At 36.0% G+C, this 22,549-nt stretch overlaps 1 protein-coding gene across 3 annotated transcripts in view; it reads right to left on the bottom strand.

The window, feature by feature from the left end:
• The window catches only part of USH2A (usherin), a 739,062-nt gene that overhangs the window by 115,130 nt on the left and 601,383 nt on the right, over positions 1-22,549 (bottom strand). For all 3 annotated transcript variants that reach the window (XM_019465619.2, XM_053908979.1, XM_053908980.1), the window contains exons 57-58: positions 16,356-16,539; positions 14,742-14,899 (exon numbers count right to left, since the gene is read on the bottom strand). In XM_019465619.2, coding sequence (XP_019321164.2) covers positions 14,742-14,899; positions 16,356-16,539 — 342 coding nt within the window. The remainder of the gene's footprint in view (positions 1-14,741; positions 14,900-16,355; positions 16,540-22,549) is intronic.

Genomic DNA, 22,549 nt, shown 5'->3' with positions numbered 1-22,549 from the left:
CTGTCAGCACAGAGCCCGACGCGGGGCTTGAACTCACGGACCGTGAGATCATGACCTGAGCTGAAGTCGGACGCTTAACCGACCAAGCCACCCAGGAGACCCCAGATTTCTATTTTCAACAGCCTACTTTACAGAGTCCTCAATCTCAACAGGCCTAAAGCAGAATCACTATATTTTCCACTCCCAAACCTATTCTTCTTGGGTTTCCTTTCTGTTTTCCTAAGGCACAAACAGGCCTTAGAGTAAACCCTTAGGGTAAGATTTTTAGAGTAGACCCTGCTTTTTTTACTCAGTTGCAGCCATAACCCAAACAAGAATAGCCATCTCATTGCAATCCATTTTTATGCAGGACAGCATACATTATCTAATACTACCAGAATGTCAACTTCATAAAGTCAGGGACTCTGTTCTCCCCGCTGTGGTTCCAACGCCTAGATTTTAGCACAAAGTTGCAGCTCAACAAATGTTGGTTAACTGACTGACTGAATGAATGAAACCTCAGGACAATATTGTAAAGTAAATTGCATTACTTTTTTTTTTTTTTTTAAGATGAGAAAACCAGGGCTTGGGGGAGTCAAACAACTTGTTCCAGATTGCACATTGATTAATTGGGATAGTCACACTTGAACTCAGGCCCATCTGATACCAAAGCTTATCTCTCTATATTACGCTCTCTCTTGGTAATGGAGATTTGGATTAGGACAACTGGGGGGAAAAGGAGAGGATAATTTTGAGAAAACATGGGTACCCAGAAAGAACAGGTATTGGGCACTGATTCAAGGTCTGGGAAAAAAAAAAGTGATGAAAAAATTAAAATCCCACTAATGGAACAAAATTACAGGTGAATATTTAAAGTTCTGAACAGCAGGTTTCCAAAACTGAACCACACACACCCTGGATGTTTGTGGACTTGTGTTGACTTATTTTCAAGACAAGGACAAAAATGGTAGCTCTTCCTGGAATATCAGTTTGACCCGTAAAATTTGGGAAATGCGTGGCCCCACTGCCTGAGCGATGGAAACCAGCAGAATCCCACTTTTCCTTGTTCGCAAAAATTTGGTATGGATTTTTCTTCCTAAAAAGGCCCAGACTAGGAAATTATAGGGTTATTGACCGATTAGAACTTTTACTAGTCAGTCATTTTAACTCTAAAGTTACCTCAGAACTAACCATATGACAACAGAGTTTATGCTGACAAAACCAGTGTGTTGAACAAGTCCTACTCATGATGCAATCAAAACACAACTTAATTTTAGTTGTTCACTATTGCTTTAAAATGAATTCATCATGGGTAATCTTCTATAGATACAGGATGAAAATTTGGCTGGGCCCACGTTTCTGCTGAATCTCAAGTAATAGGCATTTCTATGTTATTTTGTTTCCATGGAGAAAAAACACATCAAGACAAAGATTAATGCCTAGAAAATTCAAATAAATTTATTTTTTTCTTTAATGGCTTCATGAATACACATAATGGGTTTATTTAGAAAAGGTTCTTAAGGCCTAATTCTGAACTGTAAGACAAAACTGGGAATGGTTTTACTGCTTCCAACAAGACTGCTATAATTAAAATGAAGTTGGAGAGTTGATGAAGAGAGTTGATTATAGGGACCATTTGAGACTCTCGGTTCATTAATGGAGAAGGAAAACCTATGTGCTGTATTAGAGGTAGAATAAAGAACAGTATAATCAGGCTTTTTCCCCCACTAAAAATGTTCTTTGGAGATTGTTGTTCAAAGTAGTAAAAAAGATTGAAGAACGGATCAGGGACTTTCTCAGTTTGCAGGTGGACATCTCAGCAATAAGATACGTTTATGGAAATTTCCATTCATTCGGAATGGCACAGTATTCTACCTCACATGCTGGGAATTTCTCCTTATTGTTACCCTGACGTAGTCTGTAAAGCAGTGGGGGGGGGGGGGGGAAGGTTGCTGTTTGTACCCACATATTTATAATAAAATGAAGACAGAAAGAATTGCCTGGACATTGAACCTATTATTGGGGTCAGCTTTCTCCAGAGCAACCTAGTATCTTGAAATATAACAGCATATTACTCTTTAGCCAAAGAGATTAGTAAAAAACAAATTTTTCCCCTAATGATAAATTATAAAACACACTAAGGTTTGGATGAAGACAAACGCATTGGAATACAATGGAAAATTTGTATGAATCTTTAAGATAAAAAGCAAGACCTTGAAGAAATCACAAGCTTAGGGTAATTGCTTTAGGCTGTTTCTAGACCTCCTGGGATTGCATTTTCATTCTTTCTTCTCTGTTTCTAGGGTAGATTTTACAGAAAAGTTTGACAAACACACATTTGAAAAATACTCCATCGTTCTTGTTGAACTAGACAAACCACAGAATGGAGCGAAACAGATCAAATCCTTCCTCTGCCCTTATTTGTTTCTGATAAGTTACCTAACCTCTATGAACACTGGCCTCTTCATCTCTAAAATGATGATACTAACAGCCATCTCATAAAGAGCTATAAGGATTAAATTAGAAAATGCATGTAAAACATTTTAGTGCTTTCCTACAACATAGAAAGTGCTGAATAAATGGCAGACATTTCAGCAAAACAAAACGAAATGGAACAAAATGCAAAATGAAACCCACAACTATGACTCTCAAAGTTTTATGTGTCCTCAAACACTCTGAACTCACCTTTTATATTAAGTTTCTATTCCAATTACAAGTAAATGTTATATTCTTTCGAGTAAATATCTTTATAACAATACTTTATCTAATTTTGTTTTTTATGAATACTTGGATACAATCAAACTGTATTCCTATGAAGATGTTTTATTTTTCAATTCTAGCAGTAATTTAGAACAGTCTTTTCTCCAATTCATCTGACATATGTCTTCAGTCTATAGCTACTGGTCTGCTTCCAGTAACTTCTCTGCCTAGAAGGACAGAACTCCTAGGGGGTCAAGGAACACAATTGCGCTTCTGCTACATTTCAAATATAGACATAACCTTGGTCTCGGTTTAAACATGGCCAGTCAAGGCATGAACCTGGAAAATGTATTTTTCACGTCTTGGTTAATTGGAAATAAATGTCCTTTACATATACCTATGAAGTGTTGAAACAGAAAATGCTCCTTGAAGCTGTGAGCATGTCAAACAGTGACATGTATTTAGGAAAGAGGGCCCCTCCACTGTCATCATTTATAGGACTGTGACATAAAGCTTCCTGTGTCCCTGCAAGCCCTATCCCATCTGCAGTGAGTCTGAAACGACCTAGCCCCCTGGTATTCTGATGACTAAATGAAATGAAATGGGCATATTTGTTAAAGTCAGCTGGGAAGCCACACGACTTGGTTAGTTCCCGAGTTCATAAATTTATGTCAGAGCAAGAGGAGCAGTGGAAGCTCAAGTGAACCAATTTACCCTAAGTGCAAATGGCAGTTTTGTTATTTGGTGTCAAAGTTACCAGTCGCACAATGACAAGCTGCCATAACACATTTTCTTGTTCACTAAAGAACAAGGATTTCGTTGGTTAATATTCCTTGCAAGGCTCCTTTTCATAATTTACAACAACTAGATGCTGATAGGTTATTTAACATTTATGAAGTTAAGATGTAATCAGAAAAACCCTGATTATCTTTACAAATAAAAAAGTTAAATTATTCAACTTTTTTTTTTCTCCATGGCTTCATTTCACAGCAGGTGCATACTTTACAATGGGGCAAGTCAATCAAATAATCCTTCTTAAAAATCTTTTTTTAGGAGCTGGAGCAGCAACAATTCTAAGAGGAAAACTATTAATTCGGTTTGGTAGCTGCGTTTGCTTCAAAACATTCGTTGCACTTAATGTAATGCTCTGAACAAATCAGCCTAAATTCTTGCTTGTATATTTTGGTAGGCATATTTTGGTTATGCCCTTTTGGAAGTTTGGAAGGGAAACAAGACTCTCTTAAACATACATCGATTCCAACTATATGGAAATTTTACATAACTTTGTATAATATTTATCATTTTATGGCCTTTCTACCCTAATAGATAATAGGGTTCATGACAGGAAGGACAATGACTCACTCTTCTTTGTAGCTCTCAGGGTGTCTAGCATTATGCCTTGCTCCTGAGTGGGGCTCAGCAAATATTCTTATGTTCATTAAAATGAAGACAGGAATCAATACACCCAAAGGCTAGTGAGTTATATCTCATGGAGTTTTAAGCTACAAATAAAACACTCCTACTGGATTATTGGACGGGCTGCTCTTGAATTACATTGTCCTCATTCATATTTGCTATATTTATAGCAAAGTTATTTTTTAGCTTTTGAACTGGATCATAGTAGAAGTTAGAAAAAAATCATTTGCTTTCTGCACTGGGCACTGTTTATGTAGAAAAATACTGAGAAAATATAACAGTAATTTTGACTACAGAATTTGGAGTCAGATCCATTGTGGGTTGGTTCTAACACCTACGTGTAAAATAACCCAGATTACAAAATTTGGTAATATCTATATTGATTTGTTCTAATTAGTAAAATGGGCAAAACAATAGGGTATACTATATTAGGTTGTTAAAAGCATTAAATGAGATACATGTAAATTTCTGAGAAAAATGTCTACTACATATAAGAACTCAGTAAAGCAAGAAATTCATTAAGTAAAAAAAGCAAAGGCAACAAAATAAAAAACTCAACAAGTGTGTCACATCAATTACAAGCCTTCTGCACAGCAAAGGAAGCCATCAACAAAAGGAAAAGTCAACCTGTGGAATGGGAGAAGGTATTTGCAAACCATTCATCTAATAAGGGGCTAATATCCAAAATATATAAGGAACTCATACAGCTCAATAACAAAAAACAAATGAACCAATTAAAAAATGGACAAAGGCTATGAATAGACATTTTTTTTCCCAAATAAGACAGACAAATGGCCAACAGGCACATGAAAATGTGCTCAACATCCTTAATGATTAGGGAAATGCAAATGAAAAACGAGATGCGATCTCATACCTGTTAGAATGACTATTATCAAAAAGAGAAAAGATAACAAATACTGGTGAAGATGTAAAGTAAAAGGAATGTTTGTACATTGTTGGTAGGAATGCAAACTCATATTTCCAGTTTACTATGGAAAACAGAAAGGAGGTTCCTCAAAAAATTAAAAATAGAACTACTATATGATCCAGGAATTCTACTTCTGAGGATATAGCCAAAGGAAATGAGATAATTATCTCAAGGGCTATCTATACTCCCATGTTCATTGCAACATTATTCACAATAGTCAAGTTACAGAGACAACTGAAGTGCCTATCCATGGATGGATGAAGAAAATGTAATACACACACACACAAACACACACACACAACACACACACACACACACACACACACACACACACACACACACTGGAATACTTTCAGCCTTAAAAAAGGAAGAAAATACTACCATTTGTGACAACATGGATGAAACTGGAAGGCATTATGCTAAGTGAAATAGCCAGACAAATACAATAACTTTATGGTATCAGTTATGTGTGGAATCTTAAAAAAAATCAAACTCCTAGAAACGAAGTAGAATGGCAGTTTCCAGGGACTGGACGATGGGGGAAATAGGGTGAAGTTGGTAAAAGGGTACAAACTTACACTTATAAGATGGATAAGGTTAGAAGATCCAAGATATAACATGGTGACTATAGTTGACAATACAGTACTGTATAATTGAAATTTGCTAAGAGAGTAGAACTCGTATTCTCACCAAAAAGAAAAAAAAATAAATATGTGAGATGATGCTTGCATTAATTAACTCAATGGTGGGAATCCTTTCACAACGTATATATGTCAAAACACCACATTGTACTCTTTAAATATATTATAATCTCATTTGTCAATTATACCTCAATTTAGCTGAAAAAAGACGGATTTAACACGCTTCTACATAAAATGTAAATCATTGAAACGAGTTTTACACTTTCTTCTGAAGTTCAGCCTGGGTTTTGTACTTATAAGAAAATTGAAATAATTGTTATTGTTGAATCCCAATTAATGTGATGTAAATTTTTTAGAAAGCTTAATGCCTATTTTGGCTTTAAGTGGCTAGTAACTGATCTAATACACTGCTGTTGATGAGCTAACTGACCACCAAGATGCCTAATGTCTGTGGATAGACTATATTGTGCCTAAATACCCTTTATCAAAACTTTGCTAATAAAAAGCATTTTTATTCCTAACCAATATCTTTTTATTTCTAAGAAATGTTAATTGAAATGATTTCTCATAGAAGAATTGTTGCTAATTCTTTTCTTTATTGGACCAAGAGATGAATGTTAATGGACAAGAACCAGTATTTTGATATTATGCATGAAACCCAAATAACACAATCTTTAGTGAGAAAAGTGTGTTGGATACGGTGACATTATTAATTAGAACATGATGAAGGGCTAGAATAGTTCAAAATATAGTCATCACCTTGATAAATTAGAAAGACTCATTATTACCTTCAGGGTTTAAATAATTTTGAATGTTTGTTTTCTGAAACAGCAGGAATATCTCTATTCCTATTCTGAGTAAACCATTTATGTTACATGAAATATTTGCTTCTTCATTTTCTATGATTTTTTACCCATTAGTTGAACATATATCCTTTGCTGTATTTAATATGAATGTGTAAGTCCTGACCTGAGGTTAGGAGCTGGTAAAAGGTGAGAAGGAACGGTTAGGAATAGACTAGCCTGGCTGACATCTGTAGCTTGAACAATAATAGCCAGCATCCAGGTAGTGCCCACTAAATGCTTACCCATGCTCTCTCACTGACTTTGCATAACAGCAGTACAAGGTAAGCATTTAATATCCCCTTTCACAGATGAGAAACCTGAAGTTCAGAGACACTGTGCAACTAGCCCAAGGCCCCAGAAAAATGAAATGGTTGACCCCGTTCCACCTAGAAACCAGGATTTCCTTTTCAGAAATAAGTGGAAAAAAAAGATAGGCATCCAGAAGATGACATACAGCATTTGGAAAATATGTGTATGCGTCCTGTTTGTCTTTGAAGGAGAAATATGTATTTGTGTATGTGTGAATATACAAATATGTATTTGTGGATGTCCATGTGTGTTTGAGGTTGAGTTACTGTGGAGGGAGGGATAGGCTTCTAAAGGAAACCAAGTGTTTGACTAATTCTAAGCAGCAGAAAGTCCAAAATTTATACTCAACTGAATGATGAATATTAGAAGCTTACTCACTATTTGTTCTTTCATTAATTCAGCAAACATTTTATAAAGGTATGCTATTTGTGCACCATCTGATTTGGAGGTACAAATGATATACAAAAGAGTAGAAATCTTGATTTTCTAGAGCTTGCAATTGAAGTATTTTGATAGTCTTACTACTGACATTTATCTTATCAAGTAATAATGATATGAAAGGGAACTGGGGTTTACTGGAAGGTAAGAGAATGTCTACCAAGGTTTTAAAATAGTATTTAATATTCTTTTTGTGGACTTTTGAGAAATGACTCCCTCTCCCACCTTACTAAAATCTTTCTGCATTTGGAATCTGGCTTTGCTAAGTCATGTCTATTCTTCCTGGACTTTTGGATTGATAGGCAAAGACTTCTGGTTACTAGCTCTTTCATGCCACAGGAGAAAACTATTGCCAGGTAGATATTTTCCCTTTAGGGGCTCACCATTTCCACAATTAATTCTTCTGGTCTTGACATTTCCAGCCAAAAACATTTGGTTTTTGCCAACACCTAGCTCTGTTTCTTGGCCCTCTGGGCTACTATTTCAAAGAGCATAGTTGCTGTATCCCAAATCTGAAAGACGTTGGGTAATAAATAAATAGTTTGATTTGGATCTCAGAGTTAAGCCGAAGACATGCAGAGACTGCATTCACAAGGCAGTTGTAGAGAACAGACCTGAATTTGGATCTCGGCTCTGCTGTGTAACCTTGAGTATACCATATCTCTTCTTTGAGATTCAAATTTCTTTCTTTCTTTTTTTTTTTTTTTTTAATTTTTAATGTTTATGTCTTTTTGAGAGAGAGTGAGACAGCATGAGCGGAGGAAGGGCAGAAAGCGAGACACAGAATCTGAAGCAGGCTCTAGGCTCTGAGCTGTCAGCACAGAACCCAATGTGGGGCTCGAACTCATGAACTGTGAGATCATGACCTGAGCTGAAGTCGGACGCTTAACGGACTAAGCCACCCAGGCGCCCCAAGATTCAAATTTCTTGTCTTAATATGGAGATAATGATATTGTCACCCAGAGTTTGCATGAGTATTAACTGAGGTAAAGCAAGGAAAGTGCTTATCAAAGTGTTTGGCATATACTAGAAATTTAACAAATGGCAAATATAAACAAGTGATACTATGCATATAAATGATATTTGTCAATAGTGTTTCAATTATACTTCCCCTGAATATTCTCACACATTCCCGGGGCCTCACTTCCTTTTCTGATAGGATTTATAAACATGTATTAAGACTTAATTTATAGATATCATTGAAACAATAATTTATAAGCTGAAAACACACTTAATTGCCTAGGTAATGTTCTGTTGCCAAGCAGCCGCATAGACATTTTTCCCCCCAGCAACTTACCTGTGTAAAGTCACTCTATTCACACTGACCACAAAACAAAATACGTGTAAAAAAAACCAGTTAACTGAACCACCATTTGGGGTTTGTACATTCAAGAGAAAGTGGTTTGATTCATGTTTTCAAAGAAATATTGTAATTGACCACTTTTGCTTGGTGTATGATTCATGACTACTAAATTTGAAGCACATCAAAATCATCAGGGGAACTTAAAAAAAATCTAGATTGCTTAACTTCATCCCCAGAGACTTTTATTCAGTAAACTTGGGGTTGAGAATTGGTCTTTGCAAAAGTTTTCTGATGAAGATTCTAATGTTCATTCAGATTTGAGAACTATAGGGATGGAATGTTTAGCCATTTTTTTCAGTTCCGCTTATGATGTCATCATTTGTAATGGCAGGGGGGTATGGTGAATACCCAGAAAGCTCTTGATTGTGAGCAAATAAACAACCTCTGGTTATAACAAGTTTGTTTTCTTTCTGTTTAAGACATATATTTGTGACTATTCAGAAACAGAAAAATGTTTTTATTATCCAAATCAAAACACAGCATGAGGTAGTTTCCAGTAAAATCAACTGTAGATTATACACAAGTCAAAATCATCTGCCTGTTTACTGAGTTCAAAATCCTTCTAGGCACCAGGAAAAACTTTAATTTAAGATTTTAATCTTTCCATATATTACAGGGTTTCTGTAATGGATTTTGTGCATCTGAAACTAAAAGATTGACAGGTCTGGATATTATAGATTTTTTAACCATTGGTTACATGGTCAGAGTTAGTGTGTGAGGCATTTCTATGATATCCCCTAGGCTGCACTAGACTGAACAATTTCCACAAAGCCTGAGGTAGACAAGAATTAAGGTTACATTTAAAAAAGCAGAAGGCGTGTTTTATTCCACAACAATTCTTTTCTGAGTGGAAACATTATACCCTAAGCATAAAAATATGATGTTGAATTCAAAGGAAAAATGACAAAATGCAGGGAAATTCTAAAGAAGTCTTAAAAATTTACAAACACGATCCTGCAGTGCACAGTTTTATCATTTTAAAACCAGGGGGCTTGGAACCTAGCAAATGCTGAAGCAAATACATTTTCAAAATAAATAATTGAAGACAAAAATAATTTCCCCCAAAGAACCATCACTACTTACAGAACATTACACAGTGTCTGCCAGTTATATAAATTACCTCCTGTAATCTTTGCAACAACCCAAGTGTAGGTGCTATTGCTATTTCCATTTTACAGACGCACAGAACAGAGACTCAGGGAGAAAGACTGACTTGTGTAGTCAGCTCACAGGTGGAACCATTGGGCTATGAATCCCGGTTTTCTCTTTCATCTCACACCCGTTGTCTTTAGGTCCTTACGGAGTGTAAGGTCTTCAGATTAGCAATGGCAATTTATGTGTATAATAATGTTAAAATGACAAGAGATTTGATAAGCCATGGAACTTCTTCATCACATGGCTTGGAAATCATTAATTTTGCTTATCATCTTGGACTTTCTCTTACTGTTCTTTGAGAATTTGGGTTGTAGAACACCCTGGTCTGAGTCCGAGAAATCTCTGGTTAATAGACTAAATCTGGTCTCTGACTGGCTCTTTTCTGCCTCATTTTACTTCATGGCACAAAAGCACCACAGCACTGTAAAGATGCCAAGGAGAATATGCTAAAAGATGGCGAGATGGCAATGCTGTTCCATGCAAGGAGACGTTGATTCTGTAAAGGGATATTCAAGTTTGTACATTTTCCACAGCAGAAGATATGTGTTTTATTCCATCAAAACGAAGAACAGAGTTCAAGATCTGTGTTCCTAAGACTGAGATAAGGAGCATAGCACTTTATGACACAGGCTGGCACCAGTCATTGTTCCTTTCTGTTGTTTAATTTAATGTGTTGTATATTTATATTTTAAAACAAAGGTGGATGCAATCATTTATATTTAATATCTTGGACAGACTTACATTTTTCTTTACTTATAAAGCTCTTGATAAATTTTCTCCTGTGAATTTGACCAAATTAAGGCCCTTTTGTTTTTGATCTTAGGTTAGGACATCAGAAGGCTCTTGGTTCATGAGAATTGAAGTTTTATATATTAGGCCTGTATGTTACTTTCTTGACTATATTACCTGTTTTTAGTTTTTATTTTAATTCCAATTAGCTAACATAAAGTGTTATATTAGTTTCAGGTGTATGATATAATGAGTAAAGAATTCCATATGTCACGTAGTGCTCATCACAAGTCATATTAAGTCCCATCACCTTCCTCAAAAAACTAAAAATAGAACTACCCTACGACCCAGCAATTGCACTACTTGGTATTTATCCAAGGGATACAGGTGTGCTGTTTCGAAGGGACACGTGCACCCCAATGTTTATAGCAGCACTATCAACAATAGCCAAGGTATGGAAAGAGTCCAAATGTCCACTGCTGGATGAATGGATAAAGAAGAAGTGGTATATATATACAATGGAGTATTACTCGGCAATCAAAAAGAAGGAAATCTTGCCATTTGCAACTACGTGGATGGAACTGGAGGGTGTTATGCTAAGTGAAATTAGTCAGAGAAAGACAAAAATCATATGACTTCACTCATATGAAGACTTTAAGAGACAAAACAGATGAACATAAGGAAAAGGAAACAAAACTAATATAAAAACAGGGAGGGGGACAAAACAGAAGAGACTCATAAATATGGAGAACAAACTGAAAGTTACTGGAGAGGTTGTGGGAGGGGAAATGGGCTAAATGGGTAAGGGGGATTAAGAAATCTACTCCTGAAATCATTGTTTCACTATATGCTAATTTTGATGTAAATTTTAAAAAATAAAAAATAAAATAAAAAAATAAAAAAATAGTCATCTTAAAAAGAAAAAAAATAATAGAAATGTTGCATAATCATAGATTTATATCTTATAAAATGATTTCAACCTGCAAAAAAAAAAAAACAAATCCCCATCACCTATTTAACCTGTCCCCCACCACCTCCCCCTCTGGTCACCATCAGTTTGTTCTCTATAGTAGAGTCTGTTTCTTGGTTTCTCTCTCTCTCTCTCTCTTTCTCCACCCCCACCCCCATCCCTGCCTTGGCTCATTTGTTTTGTTTCTTAAATTCTACATCTGAGTGAGATCATACGGTATTTGTCTTTCTTTGACTGGCATTTCACTTAGCATTATACTCTTTAGTTCCATCCATGTCATTGCAAATGGTAAGATTTTATTCTTTTTTTTATGGATGGACAATATATATACATTCGTTCTTTATCCATTCATCAATTGATGGACTGATGGGCATTTGGGCTGCTCCCATATCTTGGTTATTGTAAATAATGCTGCTACAAACATAGGGGTGCATATATTCCTTTGAATTAGTGATGTATTATTCTTTGGTTGAATACCGGATAATGCAATTGCTGGATCTTAGGGTAGTTCTATTTTTAACTTTCGAGGAACCTCCATAACTGTTTTCCACAGTGGCTGCACCAGTTTGCATTCCCACCAACAGTGCAAGAAGGTTTGCCTTTCTCCACACCTGCACCAACAACTGTTGTTTCTTGTGTTTTTCATTTTAGCTATTCTGACGTGTGAGGTGATAACTGCATTGTAGTTTTGACTTGCATTTCACTGATGATAAGTGTTGATAAGCATCTTTTCATGTGTCTGTTGGTCATCTGTATGTCTTCTTTGGAGACATGTCTGTTCATATCTTCTGCCCATTTTTAAAATTGGATTGTTTTTTGCGTGTTGAGTTTTGTAAGTTCTTTATATATTCTGGATACTAACCTTTTATTGAATATGCCATTTGCAAACATCTTCTCCCATTCTACAGGTTGCCTTCTAGTTTTGTTTGTTTTCTTTGCTGTGTAGAAGCTTTTTGTTTTGATGAAGTCTCAATAGTTTATTTTTGCTTTTGTTTCCCTCGCCTCAGGGGACCTATCTAGAAAAAAGTTGCTACAGCTGATGTCAGACAAATTACTGCCTGTGCTCTCTTCTAAGATATTTATGATATTAGGGCTCATGTTTAGGTCTTTAATCCATTTTGAATTTATTTTTGTATATGGTGTGAGAAAGTGGTCCAGTTTAATTCTTTTGCATGTTTCTGTCCAGTTTTCCCAACACCATTTGTTTCCCAACACCATTTCTTTGTTGAAGATTAATTGACCATGTAATTGTGTTTTTTTTTTCCTTGGGTTTTCTATCTTGTTCTATTGATCTATGTGCTAGTACCATACTGTTTTGATTACTACAGCTTTCCAATATAACAAAGTGAAATTGTGATGCCTCTGCTTTTCTTCCTTTTTTTCAAAATTGCTTTGGCTATTCAGAGTCTTTTGTAGTTCCATGCAAATTTTAGGATTGCTTCTTTTAGTTCTGTGAAAAATGTTGTTGGTATTTCAATAGGGATTGCATTGAAAGTATTGATTACTTTGGGTAGTATAGACATTTTAACAATATTATTTTTCCAATCCATGAGCATGGAATGTTTTTCCATTTCTTTATATTGTCTTCCATTTCTTTCATCAGTGTTTTATAGTTTTCAGAATACAGGTCTTTCACCTCTTTGGTTAGATTGATTCCTAGGTATCTTATTATTTTTGGTGAAATTGCAAATGAGATTGTTTTCTCAATTGCTCTTTCTGCTGCTTCATTATTGGTGTATAGAAATGCAACAAATTTCTGTACATTGATTTGTATCCTGCAACTTTCTGACTTCCAGTACTATGTTGAATAGAAGTGGTGAGAGTGGACATCCGTGTCTTGTTCCTGACTTTAGGGGAAACGTTCTGTTTTTCTCCATTAAGGATGATGTTGGCTGTGGGTTTTTCATATATGGCCTTTATTATGTTGAGGTATGTCCCCTCTAAACTTACTTTGTTGAGGGTTTTTATCATGAATGGATGCTGTACTTTGTCAAATGCTTTTTCTGCATCTATTGAAATGATTATCTAGTTCTTATCCTTTCTTTATTGACGTTATGTATCACATTGATTTATGAATATTGAACTAACCTTGTGACCCAGGAATAAATCCCACATGATTGTGGTGAATGATTTTTTTAATTTACTGTTGGATTCAGTTTACTACTATTTTGTTGAGGATTTTTGCATCTCTGGTCATCAGACCAGATATTGACCTGCAGTTATCTTTTTTGTGGTGCCTTTATCTGGTTTTAGTATCAGGGTAATGCTGGCCACATAGAATGAATTTGGAAGCTTTTCTTCCAAATGCCAGCTTAACTCTTTTGTTTTGACAGAGATAATTGTTCAAGTAAATGAAAAATGTATCTTTGCTAATTATTTTATGGAATGGACTTACCGACGGTCAACATGGCTGTTAACCAATTATTTTCAGTGTATGTTATTCTGATGGAGACAATAGAAATTTGTGTCAATTTTATCTAATGATTAGATATTAAACATATATCACATATTTTGAAGTGAATTTAACACTTTAATGCATTTCACATTGTACTTAAACAAAATTTCCCTATGTTCCTTATGTTTAAAGACAGGTCAAAGAGATTTCACTTTAATCCTTACTCCACAGTAATGCATTCAGATTTGTACCTGAAGATGATGCTTACATCAAAATATGATAACACACTAAACCACAAAAGCAAGTCGCTAGTGACTAAATGGCACAATGGAGGCTATACAGCTCAGAGAGGCAAAACTCAGCTACCATAATTGGTCGCAACCTGAGGGACATGGATAGAGTAGACTGTTGTCTTTCTGAATTCCTTATTCACTGCTATAATAAAGACCAGATCATGTAACATCAAGATCCAATCTAGGAAGTCCTGTAGAATGAATGTTTAGGTCATTCAGGCCTATACGACTTACCTTGGATATACATTTAAATAAGGAGACAGATTTGAGTACTTGAAAGAAAGTATTACTTTGATAGAAAAGTATATATCTAGGTATCTAGGTCTCTTTATCTACATATCTACATCTGCATCTATATGTATGTATGCATATACTTACATATGTATAGACTCAGCAATGTGGTTTAGATCATTCTGTTTATATTTACCCAGGAGACAGATTATTTCCTTCTCATTTACTAAATTCAGACATTTCCATCCTTATCTCAAATGAACTTTCTCTGAAATATTTTACGTATACACATGCACACACACACACACACACACACACACACACACACACACAGGTTTTATTTATTTACCTGGTGGAGTCCAAGCTACAAATATGGAATAAGGCCCGATTACTGTGCTATTACACGGAGGCTGGATTTCCTCTGGTGTGAATACAGGTGTTTGTACAATGTAATCACCACTAGGGCTGCTGCCACCCCCATTTGCAGCTTCCAGTTTATAAATGTATCTATATTAAAAAGAAAGGATTGTGATAAGGCAATGCATAAGAGATGCAAACGGTGATTTCTGGCTTTTCTCTCCATTGTTTGGTCGACAGTTAATGACAAAATGCAAATTCTCTGCTCCTTGTCCAGAAGCTTCACTATTGACTTGATAGTTTTTTCAGAACATGCATCATTCTCTCCAGACTGCCTTATTTCTGTCCTTCTCACTTTATTCCTAACCCTCTAGTAATCAATAACTTTTCATAAAGATTTCAGGAAAGTCCTGGAGTGTGCCACTAGATTGTAGAGGATTCAAATGAATCTTTCCCATTTTTAAATGGGTTGGGGTTCAGGGAAATATGTTCAGAGGAAGATGTTTCTAAATTGATCTGCTACTCTCCACAATAAAACTGAATTGATCTCTACTCTCTGCAATAAAACATCTGTTGATCGAAGATATATTTTGTCTTTGCTGAGAAATGAATGGGAATGAATTGCAAATATGCAGAACTTTTTCCCCTAAAATCACTCTACCTATATATAGTGTAGCAAGCAGAGAAAACATTATGCTAGAAGAAAAGGTAGTTGATGTCAAACAAAACCCCTTAAATCTCTTTTATTGCTGGTTTAAGAATGCATGTTTTTGAAGATAATTTGATAATTTCTAAAGCTTAATACTTTGTGTATTTTATATACTTAAAAATCCTCATGCTCTTCTGTCAAATAGAAGACAACTTACATTTTTTTAAAGTGTCATGAGCCACCTGGGTGGCTCAGTCAGTTAAGTGCCCCACTCTTGATTTTGGCTCATGTCATGATCTCATAGTTTGTGAGTTTGAGCCCCGCATCGGGCTCTGTGCTGTGTGGTGACTGCTTGGGATTCTCTCTCTGCCTCCCCCCACTCCCTTCTCTTTCTCAAAAATAAATAAACTTGAAAAAATAAATTAAAAATGTCATGTACTCTGAAGGCTAAAGTAATGAGTTAGCACTTGAGTCTTCAACATCTGAAATGAACTAAAAGATCACATCAGCTATGAAATGGCTAATGAAAGAGATTAGTTAACCTATTAATTTAATATTGTTTCATTTAGACGGTGCCTTGGTGGCTCAGTCTTTAAGCATCTGACTTTGTCTCAGGTCATGATCTCACAGTTCGTGAGCTCAAGTCCCATGTCAGGTGAGTTTGGGTACCAGTTTAGGGGAGCTCCAGCCTTGCTTTGGGTGAGCACAAGCCTTGCTGTGGGTAAAACATGAACCAGCTTTGAGTGAGCGCTGCTTCTCTCTCTCTCTCTCTGTCTCTCTCTCTGTCTGTCTCTCTCTCTGCACCTCCTGGGATCCTCTCTCTCTCTCTCTGCCCCTCACTCACTTGTGCCTCCCCACTCTCTCAAAAATATTGTTTCATTTAAAGATGCACACTTTTTAAACCTGAAAAATGTAAAATTCTAACTATATGATTGGTAAAGTTTTCTTTGAGTTTACCTGCTGTTGGGCTCCAGGTTTTTATCAGTGAAATTCTGCTCCTCATTGCCACCCAGGAAAACCAAGGTTCCATTACGACTCAATTGATATTGAGAAATGAGGCCATTGGGCTTTTCTGGCGGACTCCAATATAATTCCACTGTCGTAGAATTGATGATAATGTGTCGAGGTGTCACCCAAACTCCTGGAAAAAATAACACAATGAGGTTTTATTGTTAGAGTAAAATATACACCTTATCAAAAGTCACACCATCACCTCACATACTATGATAATTTTATTTTGTTGATAGAAAATTTCATGGTAAAGCAAAAAAATACAGTTTCCATACTTTTGAGGTAAAATAGACAATTGGGTATAAATATATTTGTCAATGCTTTGATTATTTCATTTGTGAATTGCCTTTAGAAAGTGAATGCCAGACAATTAAGTGGTAGAAAAGTTCTCTATCTTGGCTGTTACTCTGACTTTAATCAAGACCTGAAAGACTATCCAGGAATTTTATTTTTATTTTATTTTTTTAATGTTTATTTACTTTTGACAGAGAGAGATAGAGAATGAGTGAGGGAGGGGCAGGGGGAGAGGGAGACACAGAATCCGAAGCAGGCTCCGGGCTCTGAGCTGTCAGCACAGAGCCCGACGCGGGGCTCGAACTCACAGACTGAGAGATCGTGACCTGAGCCGAAGTGGGACACTCAACCGACTGAGCCACCGAGGCGCCTCAAAGACTATCCAGGAATTTTAAACTTTGATACCTACTTATGTGGAATATGTAGAAGTAATCATAATACAGTATTTACCTGAATTTTTAAATTCAGCGAGTAACATACTTTGCCTTTGCCTCTCTGACACCATGTGCTATGCTCTTTTTCATCCTTTTTCTCATTTACTGGCTCCTCTTTCCCTACTGGAACTCAAAATTATGTGGTGCTTCAGAGACCTGGCTCTCTCCTCTCCCTTATTCTTCCCTCTTCTTACTCCTTCTTTCTAGGGGATCTTCATTTAGTCTCAGTTTTAAATACCATCTCTATGTCGAACATTCCCAAATATGGATCTCTAGACTGAGATTATCTCTTGGCTTCAAGCTCATGAACCCAACCGTCAACTTGACACCTCCACTTGGATGACTAAGTATGAAAGACTTAAAACATCCAAAACAGAACTCTTGGTTTTTCTGTTATAATCTAGTCATCTCCCAATTTGGACCATTTTCTTGGTCAAAACCCACAAAATGTTATTCTTGAGGCTCTCACTGTTTTCACCCCCAAGTGTAATGTGTCATCAAATCCCGCAGGTTCTACCCTGAATATACATAGTTCTCTCTACCTTTATGTCCACCTCTTCTGATCCAAGATATGTTGCTCTCTCTCATGAACTTCTATCACAGCCTCTAAACTGGACTCTGTTTCAAAACTTGCCCTTCTCTATTTCATCATAATCTTTGCAAAGTGTAGAAAGTCTGCACATAAGTTATTGTAATCTTTGTAAAATATACAGCCCTTTTGAAATTAGTCACACAATTCCAATTCCTTATGATAATCTGTAGAGTCCTGCATTTTTTCTGGCTCTGGTCTACCTGGCTCCAACCAGAAGAGACTCCTTCTATCCCCAGAATGTTTCCTGTTCTTCCTCACCTCTGAGATCTGCACTTCCATTCCTTCTGCCTGGAACACTTTTGTTCATGACAACATGACAATTTTGCAATTTATCCTCTTAGTTCAGTGGCCTGTGTGACTATAATCATATCAGGGAGATCTTATTTGACCAACCTTCTCTAACTATAACTGTAACATTTTCTAGAGTGATCATAACCTAGTTTTTCTCTATCCTATGTCTTTTTCTACTTCCTCTTAGCACTCATAACACAATAATATTTTTTTCTTGTATTATCATTGTTTCTATGTTGTTAACACTGCATGGTCTACTTCTTTCTCCTGCTTCAATATAAAGTTAGCTTCATGAGGGCAGGAATCTTCTATGTATTTTTGTCAATGTATCTTTAGGGATAGATAGCACAATGCCTAACTGATATTGAATAAATGAATTTATTGCAAATACATCCAGCAAATTACTATGTTAAGCACTATAGACAGTTCTAGTTCTAGGAATATAAACATGAGTAAGCTCTGGCTTGTTCCTGTAAGGAATTTCCTCTTCTGCATAAAAGTTAAAATATACACACAAACAACTGTTATTCAAGGTCAAACATTCAAGCACTCTTACAGATGTACAAACATATTGACGGAGAACCTAGGCAATGAGGAAGATCAATCCTACCATTTCATGTTGTCATCTAGGTATGCTCTGAATAGACACTGTAACTCTCTTCTTCAGCTTTTAAAAACTCATGCAATATTAGGTTCCCTGCAATCAATAGTGTTTGGTTGATTGTATCTCTGGTGTAAGTTATCCAGTAAGGGATAAGATTTCAACACTTTTAAAAGAAAAATTTCCGGGACATTCAAAGGCAATTTATTTAGCAACATCCTGAAAGAATCAGGATACATTTTTAAATGGCTCAAACTTGCTAATTTTCTAAGGAACAACTTATTCCTGAGAAGATAGTGTTGATTTTGTTCTGAAAGTTTACTCTTAGATACTTGGAAAAATTCACCAATCATAGTATACAGTTATGTCTGGGTTTCTCTGCCAACAGTTGGTAGATGAATCAATCATCTAGAGTTCTGACTCAAAGATGATATTAGTTTGTTGATTTAAGAGATAAAGTATAAGTTTTACTTCATAATCTGCTTCCTGAAGTCCCATATTTCTCACCTTGGAGGGTGTATACAAAATCACCAAGGTGCTAGAAAGTCTATTGCTTAGTTTCCACTTTGAATCAGTAAATACATCCTGTGGATATAGAGTTAATGAAATAACATAAATCAAAATCTTGGGTTTGCCTCATGTTTTAAATAAAAATTGAGTTTGATATTTATACAAGTTGGTGAAAGCTCTGGTCATGTTGGTAATAATTCTGTGTCCATTGATTTGATTTATAAGAGGAAACAGAAATGTGTAAAAAATACTAAGTGCTATGGTTTTATTTGTATAATGGCATGGGGACACGATTATCTTAGCAGTTGCCAGAAATCTTTGATAGAATAAGACCCACTTTTGGTGAAATGTCTTATGAATCCCAAGTAGAGAATCTGCCTTCCTCTCTGAGCATGAGTCTCAGGTGGCATCAGAAAAAAACCTATCGTATATAATAGAAGGACAGAACTGAGAAAACTCAAGGGAAGGAAATGGGTGGTCATGAGAGAAATCATCTAGAAGGCAGGTGGGGAGCAGGTAAACTACACGAGAGGTATGAGAAGAAAAGGTCAGAAGGAAATCTTGGTAGATCTTTTGCAATAGCTACCAGAAAAGGAACATGTCTACTAGATTTGTTTTAAATTTGTTTTGAGTGCCATGCAATATTACCTGCTTATTTCTCTACAGATCTTGATTCCAATTCAAAAATCCCAACATTTATTGTGGATTGACTTTCCTTTGGAAGCTAGTGAAGGGACCCTGTTCTGTATTGGCTTATGTCATGGAGGCCTTGACTTTTAGATTATTATTAATTGTTAATTTATTCATCCAACATTCCACTCAATTTTGTGTCACTTTCTGTGTTGGGCACTGTGGATGTGGGGGTAAAGACAAATAGTCTTTACCCTTTAAGGACCCCATAGTATTGTGGTGAATAAAAATGAACAAATACAAATTTATAATCCAGTTTGCTGAGTGCTGTAAGAAAAGAAGCATAGTGCTTTAGAGCACTTAGGAAGGGTATCAACACAGACTGGGAGTAATATGGGGATAGAGGGGAAGCAGGAGAATTCTAGAAGGGGAGAGATGTGAGCCCAAGTTTGAAAAACTGGGAGTTAGCTGAGTTAGTGAGAATGTAGCGAAAGAAATCAAAACTGTGGGAAAGCCACACAAAGTCTTTGAAATATGGGTAAGTATGGTAGAATTCCAGGTACTTCAGCATGACTGGTACATTGGAGGGCATGTGAGGAAGACAGAAAGATTCAACAGATTGGCAGAGTTTAAAGTTTGAGGGGTCTATTTTGCTTTACTAAGAAGATGTGGATTTTTTTTTCCTGGAAGGAAATGGGATTTTATGGAGGTGACTTGGCACAAGGGAGGAAAGAATTGGAATGGGAATATGAGGAAGAAGAGAAATCTCTAGAGGCAGGAAGACTAAATTACGAAAAGTTATAGGAGTCTGAACTAAGGCAACACCAGAAGGGATGGAAAGGAAGAAAGCATTTTTAAAAAATCCTTAAGATTTAAAATTACTAAGATTTTATGAAGAACTACATATTACAACCTAAAAAAAACAAACAGAGAAACATCGAGAAGGCCCATTTTGGGGTTTAGGTGATAAGGTGGATGATTATACCTGAAGGAGGAAAAAAAGAAAGAAAAGTAAGTTAGGAAGTGAGGAGAGAGATTTTAAGAGTTGAATACTGAGGCTGAAGTATTTTCAAAACACCTAATAAAAACATCTATAGACTGGTGGGTACACAGGCCTTGAATGAGTGCAGGCTTTGTGAGAGCTGTATACTTTGGGAGATTGTACTTGAGGATTCCAAGGGAGACCGTGTAGTTACAAGTACGAAGGATAGAGGAAGAATCTAACAGTTAAAAAAAGGTGAGAGGAAGAGAGATATGGAATGTGACTGAGGAAGATTCATCTTCCTTTCCTTTTTCCTTTCCACGTTATCAATGCTAGAGGTAAACACGCCTGCAATTTTGCATGATTGAACTGTAAAATTAATTAGAGTTGGCTGGTATGGCAGCAATTCTAAAAAGATGGAACAAAAATCCAATTTGAACTCTTCCTATTTGACTAAAGGTACACAATTTTCTATGAGGATAAAATTGTAGAGAATTATGTCCAACTTATCAATGGGGTAGTAATATACATTAACTTTTTTCCCCTGGATTGAAAATGAGAGAAGTAAGAGGAGCTCAGGGTGGCTATGAAACGATGTTTCTTTTAATTCTCTCCATATTCACTTAGGACACTCAAGTGTGAGACCTTCAAAGTATGTCTGATTTACTCAGGCATTTTATAATTAGTTATGCTTAGATTATTAATTTAATGGGATATAACATGTTTACTTCCACTTTACAGTACAACAGAACTTAATGTTAGTCCTGATTTGTTCTCTTCCAACCCCCAAGTTAAGTACTCAGACTACATTTATGTCACATGTAGGTTATTCACAAATGGCACTTATACCGCCAGAAAATGGATTCTAAATCCATGTTTGTTCTGCAGGGGAAAGCCCATTTCGTTTATTATTCCTTTGCACAGTTATTTGTGTTAAAGGAAAGGTGCATAAAGTTAAAAAAAAAGAAATCAAGTAAAACATTTCTCATCTCACACTCCCGTGTGTGGTTGAATGTAATTTTTTCAGTCATGAAATCTGAGCTCTTTAAATAATTTTTTGGGGGGAAAGGTGGGAAAATAGATGCATATTTTCTAAGAATTTAAATATATGGATTTGATGAGTACACTGAAGCAAGAGACCCTGTTATTTTACCAGGTTTGAGTTGCAGCCAAAAATGGTTGATAGATCCTTTAGAAATTATCCATTATCATCAAAGTATCCATTTGATAGTTTACCTTTCCAAAAAATCCACTGCTGGTTTCTTCCTTTCAAAGGAACACTAAGCTTTTTGACATGAAACATTCTTTATATAGAAAACATCATTAGTGAAATCCTGGTGAGGAGCCATATGCCCCATATGTGGAATTTTCCATTTTATTCCCCATTTACTGGTAGGAAGTTCAGGTCTAATATTCTGAGGTACAACAATCCCTTTCATTAGAAGAGTAATGGACAAGCAGTTCAGGACTCTCCAATGGTAATTAACATTATATTTCTGTTTATAAACTCATGTATGCCTCTGTTTCCCCCACATTGAAAACAGGCAGACAATAAAGATGAACAAAATAATTAGTTGATCACTAACCCAAGCTTCTGAGGTTATCTTTCTTCTAAAAGTACATGATAACACCCACTCCAGTTCCCAACCCATCGGTAACCGTTGTTATGTACATATGCTTCCAGAATTTTTTCTATATTTTTATTTACCTATAGAAATGAATATTATTGCCAAAGCATTTTTATACATAAAAGATACCGTGCACTATTGCAGTTTTAATTTCCTCTTTATATGGTTAGATTGTCTC

The sequence above is a fragment of the Panthera pardus genome, unplaced genomic scaffold (assembly GCF_024362965.1).
Source record: "Panthera pardus isolate Hobbes unplaced genomic scaffold, ASM2436296v1 HiC_scaffold_21, whole genome shotgun sequence".
NCBI classification, from domain to species: Eukaryota; Metazoa; Chordata; class Mammalia; order Carnivora; family Felidae; genus Panthera; species Panthera pardus.
The sequence above is the reverse complement of the archived record's forward strand: the minus strand, read 5'-3'. Positions and strand labels throughout refer to the sequence as shown.